We start from the raw sequence: 12,040 nt of genomic DNA, 5'->3' as shown, positions 1-12,040 counted from the left end.
ACACACATCTGACAAGGGCACACTTACTTCAAGAAGGACATACCTCCTTATAGTACCATTCCCTGTGGGGGCTATGTTCTTTCAAACTGCCACAAGAACTGTCTATAAATGAATAGCCTCTTCTTTTAAAAATGTCAATATCATGAAGCAATATGAAAGAGTGAGGAACTCTTCCAGATTAAAGGGAGCTAAAGAGATATAACAACCAGATACTCATGCATGGTTCTTATGCAGAGGTGTCAGGACAAAGGCACAAACATGAATAATGTCTACTTATGGTTAGACAATCATCATGCCAATGGCAATTTACTTATTTGACCCATTTTCTTAAGAGCAAGAAAATATGCCTCTGTTAAATAAACACTCTTTTTAATTATAAACAAAGGGGTATTTCACTTATAATTTACTTCCAAATATTTTGGAAAAATTGTATATGTTTATGTACAGTCAGACTTAAAGAACAGGCATAGAGAAAAATGTTACTACTTGTAATTGTTAGGTGCAGTATAGGTTGTGTTATTCTTGTGATGTTTTAGTTAGTAAGACAGAAACTTAAAGTCCCCAAAAGCAAGTAAAAAAATAGGCACACTCCTTAGAGAATAAAGTATAAGCCAATTGACTCGTCACTTCCATGGCTCTTAGTTTACTTGAATACCACCAAAGTCTGCAGATATGATTGCCATTTTCTTTCCTCTTTCAATCTCCCCTCAGCAGGTCAGCCAGAGTACCTTCTAGAAAATCTAAAATCAAAACAAGCCACCCCTCTGAACCTAATGCAGTTGCAGAACTGCTGCCTTGTTCTCACTGTGTTTAAGCTAATAAGTAATATTTAATTAATATTTATTGCTGACTGGGCTCAATAGACCAATAAACTATAAATTCCTCAAGTCATGGACTGCACTCCATTCAGGCTGGCCTCTTTCCCTTCTCTCACTCCCACGTACTCATCAGAGCACTGACACTCTGTAAATGTTTGCTTTGTAAAATTGGTCTTCATAGTACCAATCTGAAATATCTGAGTAGGCTTTTGCTGTGATGTCCATCTACCCTATATATTCATTAGTTGTTATGCGCATATCACCTTCATTTGGCCTAGTCCACTTTTTATTAGTCTTTGATAATTCCACACACATGTCCTCTCCCCCACTTCCCTCCTTCACCACTCATTTATTCTGCTAAAACCTCCTTTTCTTCCAACAATCCCCCTATTTAATTTGTTTTTTATTTTTTGATTTACATTGACCCAAAACACTTACCTTCCCTTGATTGCCGCAAGATGGTACACATTGCGACTTGGGAGTCTCATTTTTCGCTCTGCCAGCTCATTTATTTGAATATCTTTTTATGGCTTATCCACAGGTGTGCTCTGTCAACATTTTTCACACTTCTCAACAGGTGGTGTCTTTTTAATTTTTTACATAAAACAAAACCAATGTTTGCTTCATAGGTATTTCTATTTTTAAGTCAGTATTTGTTCCACTATAGTATGTATATGTCAGCTTTTCCAAGTGGCCTCCAAAGAACACCTATATAAAAAATTCATAGGGATAATATTTTTCTCACCTACTCCAAATTCTTCATTGTATTAGTTTCTGGAGCCAATCTTTATCAAGGATCTAAAACCCATGGTTTCTCATAGTCAGACAAAATAGATCCAGTTGTACCTTCTAACTTAAGTGGCACAAAGATGTCTCCTAATTTAACTCTAGAGGGCAGAACTGCAGTCCTCTAGTAAGTCTCCCTGTTTTCTCTAACCTGGCCTGCTCTCCCTCCCAGAATCTGTATTCTATCTTCTCCCGATCCAGGTGATCACTCCACCTCTGCAGGGTGTTCATGTATTGTCAGTTTATTTTTCATTTTGAATCCCAGGCCTGTGTTCACTTGTAACTATTGACAGAATGAGATTCACCATTTGTGAAATATATGACAAGGTCAAGCACTTGCGGTGAGGCAATATCAAGAGTGCTATGATCTATTTAAGACCCGTCCTTTCTAACAGTGCTAGACAATGTGAAACCAATAAGGACAAAGAGGTAAAGTGAAGCCAAAATGCCCACATCACCTTTGCTGCATTATGAGCAACATGCATTAGACCTGCCATGTGCAGCTACATGAAGAGGGTCTCTGCTCATTAGGGCAGATCCCATCAAAATATCACTGCAATAAATATTTTGATTTCTTGTAGAATATTATTTTAAGGTGTGTTACTTTTGTTTATGCTGTGGATAAACAAATGTGATAAAAAATGTTTGCAACATTTGTTTGATGATGCAAAGTTGTGTTGCATTCTTTTCTGTTGCATTTGTTTAACTCTGTGAAGCTGTGTTACTGTGCCTGTCTAAAACACCTGACGGTCTAATAAAGAACTGAATGGCCAATAGCAAGGCAGGAGAAAGGATAGGTGGGGCTGGCAGGCAGAGAGAATAAATTGAAAGAGAAAGCTGGTAGGAAAAAAGAAGAAAGAGTGGGAGAAGGAGGAGGATGCAAGGGGCCAGCCACCCAGCTGCACAACCAGCAATGGAATAAGAAAGAAAGATACACAGAAATAGAAAAAGGTAAAAGCCCAAAGGCAGAAGATAAACAGGATTATTTAAGAAAAGCTGGCTAGAAACATGCCAAGCTATGGCCAGGCATTTATAATTAAGAACAAGCCTCTGTGAATCATTTATAAGGGATCTGGGGGGTGGGTCCCCCAAAAGAGCAAAAACAACCAACAGCATTTAAGGATTTTCTCTGAGTGGTGAACCATAAAATAAAGGCAAAGCTGTGAAAAGGGGGAAAGAAAAAGTGAAAAAGCCTATAATGAGAGTGTTTTAGGAAAATTCCAAGGTTTGTACTAATTAAATATGTTATATAAAGTATACTTCACTTTCTCAGGGAAAGTGAGGCTGAGCTATTTATCTGCTGTCTTCCATTTACTGCCAGGAGCATTAACTTCTTTCAACTTAAATTTGAACCATTAAGCTGTGCTAACAGAATGCCCCAGGCAGAGAAGCAACATGATGCAGAAGAAAAGCCTTGATGAGGGAAGTGGCCCTCGGAGATGTCAAGCACAGCGCGGGTCCAGGCTATTCAGTGAAGATTGGCAGAATAGATCTCCCAGAAACACAGAGGCTATTGAAGAAATCTTTGAGATATTGATGTCAGGTATGCCTCAAATTCCTAAATATGCCATTAAAAAGTAGTAGTCCTTTATATAATACATAAGAATGTACAAATATAAATTGGCTTTTCACAAGGGCAGTATGTGGTGCCAAAGTAAAAAGGGAAATAAGGATGATTATCCATTCATCTATCAATGGGCACTTGGGTTTTCATGGCTCAAATATCATGAATAATGATGTGCTGAATAAAGGAGTGAATATATATATATGTGCATATATATATCTGAACAGTTCCAATGTCAAACACTGATATCTCTATAAAATTTATTGTAACATATTAGTAATTGCATTAAAATTAAAAATAAGAATGTGCATATACTAATATATGAAATACTCAAGATAAGTTAAGGAAAATTAGGCAAGTAAAACACATTAGTTAGACAAAATTAGGTATAGACTACCATATGAATTATTTTGAATAGAGCAAGCATAATGGAAATACATAAAAATTTGAAAGCTTATAATATTGAAAGCTAACCACATTAAGGTTGCTTGGTTTTGTTTGTATGTTTGAAAAATCCACCTCTGTTGAACATGATTTTACTTGTGTAATTAAGAAATTTAAAACAGAGCAAAAATTCATTGAAAAAACACCACAAAGAGTCTTCAATTATATGACACTGTAACCAGATATCCAAGCTTTGGAGACATATGAGAAACAGAAGCTGAGGAATTTAGGAATGAGAAACAAATGGCCAAAATGGCGACACTGAGAGAAAATGGTGACAGTGGCGATTTTTTGTGAATGTCAAGGAGTCGGGCTGGGAACACAGCTCAGTAGTGTGCTTTAGCACACAAAATGCCCTAGTTGCATGCCCCACCACCACAATATAACTGGATATGGGAATGAATACCTAGAATCACAGTGCCTGAGGTGGAGAAAGGAGAGGAAATAGTTAAACAAACAAACAAAACCAAAAAAAACAACAAAACAAAGAGCAGAAGAATAAGAACAAGATAATAAAGAAAGTAAAGACGATCTAAGGAGATTTTACCTTTTTAAAAATATATATATATATATATATATATATATATATATATATATATATATTACACAGTACATTCTTCAATCCATTTCCTGCCTCTGTAGTCTGTTTTCTCGGTAGGGTTATCAATGTGTCATCTGTTTTCAACATTATGTTTTATAGTAATATTATAACTAAATGCCTATGATGTTGTCTTCTTTATTAATCTTCTTTTAAAATTTTATTTATCAGTTGCTTCTATCTAATCATATAAAAAAATGAGTAATTTTTCAGTTTCAAAAATCACTCAAATAAAAAGCAATATCTAGATCTCCCTTTGGATTTTATTCCATCTACATATTACTTTACAATGAAGCTATATGGTAGGCTTGCCTCCATACATTAAAAAAATCTGGATTATCATTTATCTGTGTGTCAATATTTGTTTACATATCATCACTGATGTGGAGATGCATTTTTTTTTTTGATTTTTCAAGACAGGGTTTCTCTGTGTAGCTTTGCACCTTTCTTGGATCTCACTCTGTAAACCAGGCTGGCCTTGAACTCACAAAGATCCACCTGCCTCTGCCTCCCAAGTGCTGGGATTAAAGGTGTGCGCCAACCCTGACCGGAACATTCTTTAATACTATAAAATATCTTTTGTTATACAGCATATCTTTAGTTAGTGTTATTAATTTACATTTTAATTTAAAATGTTCTATTATCTGAGAGGAAAGCTGCTGATTTTTCTATTTAAATATGCTTTATATTTTATCAAACATAAGTTCTGTATATATCTATATATATTTATAAATTATAAGGTGATAAACTTAGTGCAAGCCATAACAGCAATAAATACAGCTTGATATTGGTTTTTCCAAGAATGACTCATGGAAAACAAAACCTACTTTCCCCATCCAATCAAATTAATTCTTTTATCACCGTTAGTTTATGTTTTCCAATATTATTTCTCCTGCTTCTCCCCATTTCCTATGCTCCAGATTTCTACACAAATGTTAATACTTAATACTATGTGGCAGAAACTACACCAAATGATCACTGTGATTTTTTTAATAAAGCATATAATTTAATTTTGTTTCTCAATACATTTAGAAGCTTTTACTTCTTTGTCCAAGATGTGCAATCACCAAACCCAGTAGGTAACATTAAACTGCTCACCATCTTTTACATTACTTTCTATATTAAATGAAAGGTTTGAGTATAAGGAATGGTAGATAGAAACATGATTAAATGGTGCATCAGTGATTATTTATCAAAATGCACTTTAATTCACTGTTATTAGTTTTCTTGTGCTATAGATTTATGTGATAAGAGATGAATTTTTATTTTACACTGATCACAATCACAGTAAGATGCTAGAAACACTTGCCAAAAAAATACTACTACGTTTAATTTCCAATTTCATCAATGATACATAAAAAGTATAATTAGCATGTGGTGCTCTAATGAATTCAAAGTTAAGTCTATACAAGGTACAGCCAAGCTGTCATCACTGAAGTTTTAATAGGCCAAATGTGCAAAAGAATAAATAACAGTGACAAGATTATTCCTAAGTAATTTCTACATGTTGAACTGAAATTAAGGAACTACAGGCAGCAAGGCAGGTCAAATCAACACTACACAGCTGTGGAATTACAATTAGCTCAATGAGTTACAGTCACTGAATTCCTCAAAGTGACAGCAACAGACCAAACACTGAGCTAAGTGATGTGTTATGGAACCATTCAGTTTCATTAAGCACCATTCAACCTGTCCTCCAAGGAGAGAGAAGTGCAATCCAGGAGAAGACCATGCCACAATTTTCAGATGCCTATAAAGGAACAAATAAATGACATTTTGGGCCATATATATATTATACACACACACACACACACACACACACACACACACACACATATATATGGCTAAGACTTATTTAAATTTTATTCTCATTTAAAAAGAGAACCTTGAACTTTAGAGATGTTAAATATCATAGTTACCAGACAAAACCAGGAAGTTACAGAATCTAGATTCAATTTTCTATCTGACTTTCAAACCCACATCTTACTACACATAAGGCAGAAAAGACTGGAGGTATAGAGGTCTATCTTTGTATGACAAAGTACATTCTATGATTAAGATAATCTCATTATTATTATGTCATTTTTTTTCCTTTTTTACTATTAAATTGTTTATTCATTTTACATACCAATCACTGATCCCCCTCTCCTCCCCTCCCCCCCCCCGGCTTTGTTCCCCAACACAACTCCCATTCTCTCCTCCAATAAGGTAATGCCTCCCATGGGGAGTCAGCAGAGCCTGGTACATACAGTAGAGGCAGGTCTGCATCTAGGCTGTGGGAGGTGACCCACCATAGGTCGTGAACTCCAAAACCCAGCTCATGCACCAGGGATAGATCCTGATCCTACTGCCAGGGCCCCCCTTCCCCAAGCAGATCAAGTTACATAAATGTCTCGCTTGTGCAGAGGCCCTAGTCCAGTCAGTCTTACTAGTCATTCAATCATATAGGTTAAAACTTCTACCACATCTGAAACGATGGCCTCTGCTTTGGTTTAGCTCCACCAATTGCTTGGCCATGTAGTTCACTGAGTCTGAGTAAAAGGATGACAAAGTGGACGAGGTATTGAAGTTGAGGTCAGAGCGATGTCAAGGTCTCCATATCAACACCAGGTCAACAGAGAACGCACTTGTTTGAGGCCTTGCTAGCCAAGCCTTCTTTACTTTGTGTGGCTTTAAAATGAAAATGTTACGATGCAGCCAGCAAGGAAATGGACTCTGATGCTAGAGGGACTGGGTCATAATTAGAGAAAGGACCATTAATAGTAGAACACTTTTTAAAAATCGCTTATCTTATTTTCACTTTCTTAAGTAATATGGTTAAATTATTCTGTAACTTTCACTGTTCCTTGTGGGAATTAAACTGTCTAAAATGTCTAACAGAAAAAATAGCCAGCTTGTATGGATTGCATTTAATTCCAAGTTAAAAGGAACAATGAAAAAAATTTACCAGAAACTTATCTTCAAAATATATAAAAGTAACATGGATTAAGTTGTCTGGACAAAGTTTATAGACTTCTACTCAGTAATTTTCTTACGGTATAGTCACCCCGTTGGTCTTTATCGCTGAAATTGGTTGTTTATATCAAACTGAGAGGTTTATATCATTAGGCAAATACTGTCTAGAAGTCTGTGAACTTGGCCTGCAGTAGACATAGATGGTTTGGTTTACCTTATCATCTTTGATAGTATCCCTATTGAAAACAACTGGCATTTGTTCACACTTGTGGTAGAAGAGCATTTGGTTAAAACAACCCATTGTATTTTAAAAATTGCAAATAAGAATTTTAATCACAATAAGTCACTGTATATAAAATAAATCAATTTAATGACCATAAAGCTTTAAAATGTTATTTAATTCTGATAAATTATTGCATTTATTTGTATATACAAACTTTCCATACAAAATCTTTTCATAAATATCACAAATAACATCACTCTCCCTTTTACTTTATAATTAATATAAACAGCATTTTTAGCTAGCAATGGGAATATACTATTTTGTATGTGAGTGTTAGCCTTTAGAAAATATCATTTTCATTGATAAAAGAATGATTTTTGTTATAGCCTATAAATGGATAAAATTTATGAGATTATAGGATATCTGTAAGTGTTAGAAGTCATGTATTCATACAGTATTTAGCTAAACATGGTATGTGCTCAGTGGTGTGTGCATTGGCATCTATGAGGAGAGAAAGAAAAGCAGGTGGAGTAGACTATACAGGAAGAATATGACATAAGTCTCGAGTTAGGAAATAAGTTGTTCCCTATCACTTTTCCTCATGCCTTCATCCCTCCTCCACCATTGGAAACCTACTATGATAACTATTATTAAATTTTGGGGGAAAATCTCTCAAGAGTTTCATGATAGAAAAACAATTATAGTATGGCGTAAGGGTTCCAAAACATCAGAAATATTGAATTCTTATGAGTTGTGTTTGTAAATCGTTTGTGTGATTTATTATTTCACATCCATCACATTCTTACATGGTATGTACAACTACTGTACATATCTTATAAATGAAGAAACTAGGGCCAAGATATTTATGCATTTTGTTCAAGGCCTCCTTGTTAATAAGTTATAGGTTGTGGGTTTGGATCCAGGCTTAAAGACTTTGTGCTATTGCTATGCTGTGGTTTATAAAGTACATATGAGCTGATTCAGTCACGGTCTTATAGCTAAACAATAAGTACATTTGACTTTTTTAACATATGTTTCTACCACATCATTGAAGCCATTAGTCACTGTCTAATACGTTAACAAATTGGTGCGATTTGCCATTTGGTGGGGAAAATAATGTCTCATTTATCAAATTCAACATTAAATACTTTACAAAGAAATAATTAGCAAAGTTGTAAGGCATACAGAATTTCCTTGGTTGCCTCTCCAAATACCTGACCTTTGAGGCATGAAGAATTCTTGTGGGAGGATGAAGTATGCCTTTAAGGACAGAGACAAATTCACCAAGGATCAGAGGGAGATGTGGTTAGGTGGCTGAAGTGACGGCTAGTTCTATGTGCTGAAGATTTGGTGTGCTTAAGAACGGAGGGTAACTGTTACATTTGTTTCTGTTATAGAACATTTGTTTTAATAATGCAAAGATGTGCTTCATTCTTTTATGTTTCATTTGTTTAACTCTGTGAGGCTGTGTTGCATTGCCTGTCTAAAACACCTGATTGGTCTAATAAAGAGCTGAACCGCTGATAGCTGGGCAGGAGAAAGGATAGGTGGGGCTGGCAGGCAGCGAGAATAAGTAGAAGGAAAAAAGAGAGCAAACAGGAGAGATCAAGGAACAAGAAAAGGAGGAGAGGAAGACACTAGGGGTCAGCCACCCAACCACCCAGCCAAACAGCCAGCCATGTTGTAAGAGTTAAAGTAAGATGCACAGAAGTAAGAAAAGGAGAAAGCCCAGAGGCAAAAGGTATATGGGATAATTTAAGTTAAAAAAAAACAGCTGGCCAGAAATAAACCAAGCTAAGGCCAGGCTTTTATAAGAAAGAATAAGCTTCCCTGTGTATTTATTTGGGAGCTGTGTGGCAGGCCCCCCAAGGAGCAAAGAGGCAAAAGAGCAAAGAGCCCAAGAGTAAAATCCAACAACAGGTAACTTGTAGGAATTAGAGACAGAGTAGTGAGTGTTGGTAGAGTACATGTGCAAAATACGAAGTTTGCCAAAGCCAGGTGTACAACAGTCTGTGAGAACAACTCCAGGGCTGTCTAACATCCTGAAACGCTCACAGCAGTTTAAAAGAAATAGAGGTATTTTTAATTTGGTTAATTTTATGCCAACTTGTCCTTTGATGACTAGAATCTTCACAATCTTTCTAGTGAGTCAGACACCGCCAAGAAGATGTTTTCCGCTCCCACAGAATTTCACACTTAGTTTTTTAACAAAACACTTTTTTTTAAAGTTGTAATGATGACTAGTGCTTTATCCACACACACCCCACTACTGCTGCCAGGTTCATATATTCCTAATTTGTTGACCTTTTATGTGATGGCAAGCGTGTCTTAACGGTGTGTAATCAGAAAATAACTTTGAAAAATAATTATACATCTAATCATCCCTTCAAAGGAAAGGTGACATTATAGGGAACAAAAAAGGTACCATTTTCAAAGGAAACTGCTATAGAACATCAGATAACATGTTTGTCAGAGTTTCTTTTGCCAAATCTATGCAAGGCAGTAATCTTTGCTAGTTGTTGTAGCAAATTCTTTAACTGCAGAATTCTCTATATTGTTTTAAAATATTTAAAAGCTTTAAGTATTTCCTGAGACTAACTAATGTCATGAAAATTTTTAGCAAAATATTTTGTTTAGTTGGTAAATGTATGTGTGTGTGTATGTATGTCTGTGTGTGTGTGTGTGTGTGTGTGTGTGTGTGTGTGTGTGTGTGTGTGTGTGTGTGCCTGTATGTATACCATACATACTCTTTGCAGGAGTCGACTCTCCATGTAGATCTTTAGGCTTGAGTTTAGATCCTCAGGCTTGGCATCAAGTGCCTTAGTCCTCTGAGCCATCTCACCAGCCCAGAGTTCTTCCTTTTAGGATTCTCTGTCTTTATGAAGAATTATTTGCAGCTCTTGTAGCTGATAAATCTACACACAGGTCTAAGTTTTGATTTATCGATTGTATTAATTAATCATTGAACCAGAAAATTTTGAAAGTATAAGCATATTAAGTCATCTTCTAAAAATAAGTGCCATTTTAGTATTATTAGTATCTTTTGTTAGAACCAACCAAAATCAGAGGCTATAAAACAATATTAATACTGCCATTTATATTACCCTTTCTTAAAGGTGTGTGTGTGTGTGTGTGTGTGTGTGTGTGTGTGTGTGTGTGTGTGTGTTTACATATACACAAGATCAGTTCATTAGTAAATGCCTAAGACAGTTTAATGGAAAATGTTTCTGAACTTTTGTGGTAGAATGCTAAAGTGCTGGCTGATCACAGGGGCATAGAAATGGCCAAGGGTGGGAAGACATCAGCCAGAAGTTGCAGAGGCATCCTGCTTCATGCACCTGCCTCTGTCTGTGCTCTGTTGGCTGATCTTGGGTAACTTTTCTATCTTGATAAGCATGTATCCCCAGTACAAGAGTAAAACAGTAAATGGTACCCACTTAATCGGATTCTACAAAGCATTATGTAGATGTTTAAGTACAGTGATTGCAGGTAGTAAATATTCAATAAATGCTACAAAAAGCCAAATCAACAATTATAGGATATATAATAATTACTATTCCTCCTAAATTTATTTACATGTATACCTGCTCCCTAAAAGTCTGTATATCCTTTGAGGACAAGATTCTATCTGGAGCTTTCTGAGGACCTATGATGTTGCTTGGCACAGAGATCTCCAATAAAAATTACTAAATTGAAAATGAACCTACAGAAACAAACTCAACGGAATCTTTGGAGATTCCTTGTCTCATAATGTTCTGTCAGGGCTTCCCACTCCCTTTTTTAATTATTTTATATATATAGTTTTTCTTCTCTCTTTGAACCCTACAGGTCCTCTCTGTATATAGTATGACTTCCAGTTTAGCGTTTTTATGGAAATCCTGAGTGTGTGGACAATGGGATCTGTTTCTTGTGCCTTCTCTTGGAATATTTCCCTTCTGTTTGTTTTGTCCAATTTGGATGTGTTAGTTTTTGTTTTATATTATATTATATTATTATATTATAATATAATATAATATAATATAATATTATAATATAATATAATATAATATTATATTATATTATATTATATTATTATCTCTTTGGAGTCCATTTGTTTTCTAATGAGAGATAGACAGGTGGGGTCTGAATGGAAGGGGAGGCAGGGAGAAACTGGTAGAAGTCAAGGAAGGGGAAACCAGTAATCATACAAATAAAATCACATTTCAGCACAAATATGACCCTATATTACATGAGAAAAAAATGAATGAAAAATATAACCCAAGAGAAGAGGTGCCAGCTGTGCTTCCCTAGCCCTCTGCATGCTGAGCTCTGAATGCTGTAGTGCTCCTCTCAGAGTACACAGCTCTTGTCTCTTCAACTGCACACCCCTGGGAAAGTGAGGCTGAACTATGACAAAGACAGGGGTCACAGAGACAGGACATAATATGTTAGCTCTTTTGCGACCTCCTAGTTTCTCTACTTCGTAGGCACTCAGAGAGATCGATTCCTGGATCTTAAAGTGAAGTCAGGACCAGGCTATCTCTGGACAGGTGCTGCAGTCAAGGCCACCAGGTTGTGGACTGGATGAGTGAGGAAACGCCAGCCACACTGACCATTGCCAGCCCCGCTCTGACCCAGCCCAGAACTTTGTCTTGCCTTTTGTTGTTCATATT

At 36.0% G+C, this 12,040-nt stretch overlaps 1 protein-coding gene across 6 annotated transcripts in view; it reads right to left on the bottom strand.

Annotated features, from left to right (window-relative positions):
* Spag16 (sperm associated antigen 16) overlaps window positions 1–12,040 on the bottom strand; it is an 830,413-nt gene that overhangs the window by 310,931 nt on the left and 507,442 nt on the right. Inside the window, exon 14 of one of the 6 annotated variants that reach the window (XM_052749774.1) lies at window positions 5,316–5,960. The exons of the other annotated variants lie outside the window; for them this stretch is intronic. Within the exon in view, the coding sequence (XP_052605734.1) occupies window positions 5,895–5,960 (66 nt within the window). The 3' untranslated portion in view covers window positions 5,316–5,894. Of the gene's footprint in view, window positions 1–5,315; window positions 5,961–12,040 lie in introns of those variants that run through there. 6 annotated transcript variants of the gene reach the window in all.

This window comes from Peromyscus californicus, unplaced genomic scaffold (assembly GCF_007827085.1).
Source record: "Peromyscus californicus insignis strain IS unplaced genomic scaffold, ASM782708v3 Scaffold_21__1_contigs__length_65335640, whole genome shotgun sequence".
NCBI lineage: Eukaryota > Metazoa > Chordata > Mammalia > Rodentia > Cricetidae > Peromyscus > Peromyscus californicus.
This window is presented reverse-complemented; position numbering and strand designations above follow the sequence as displayed.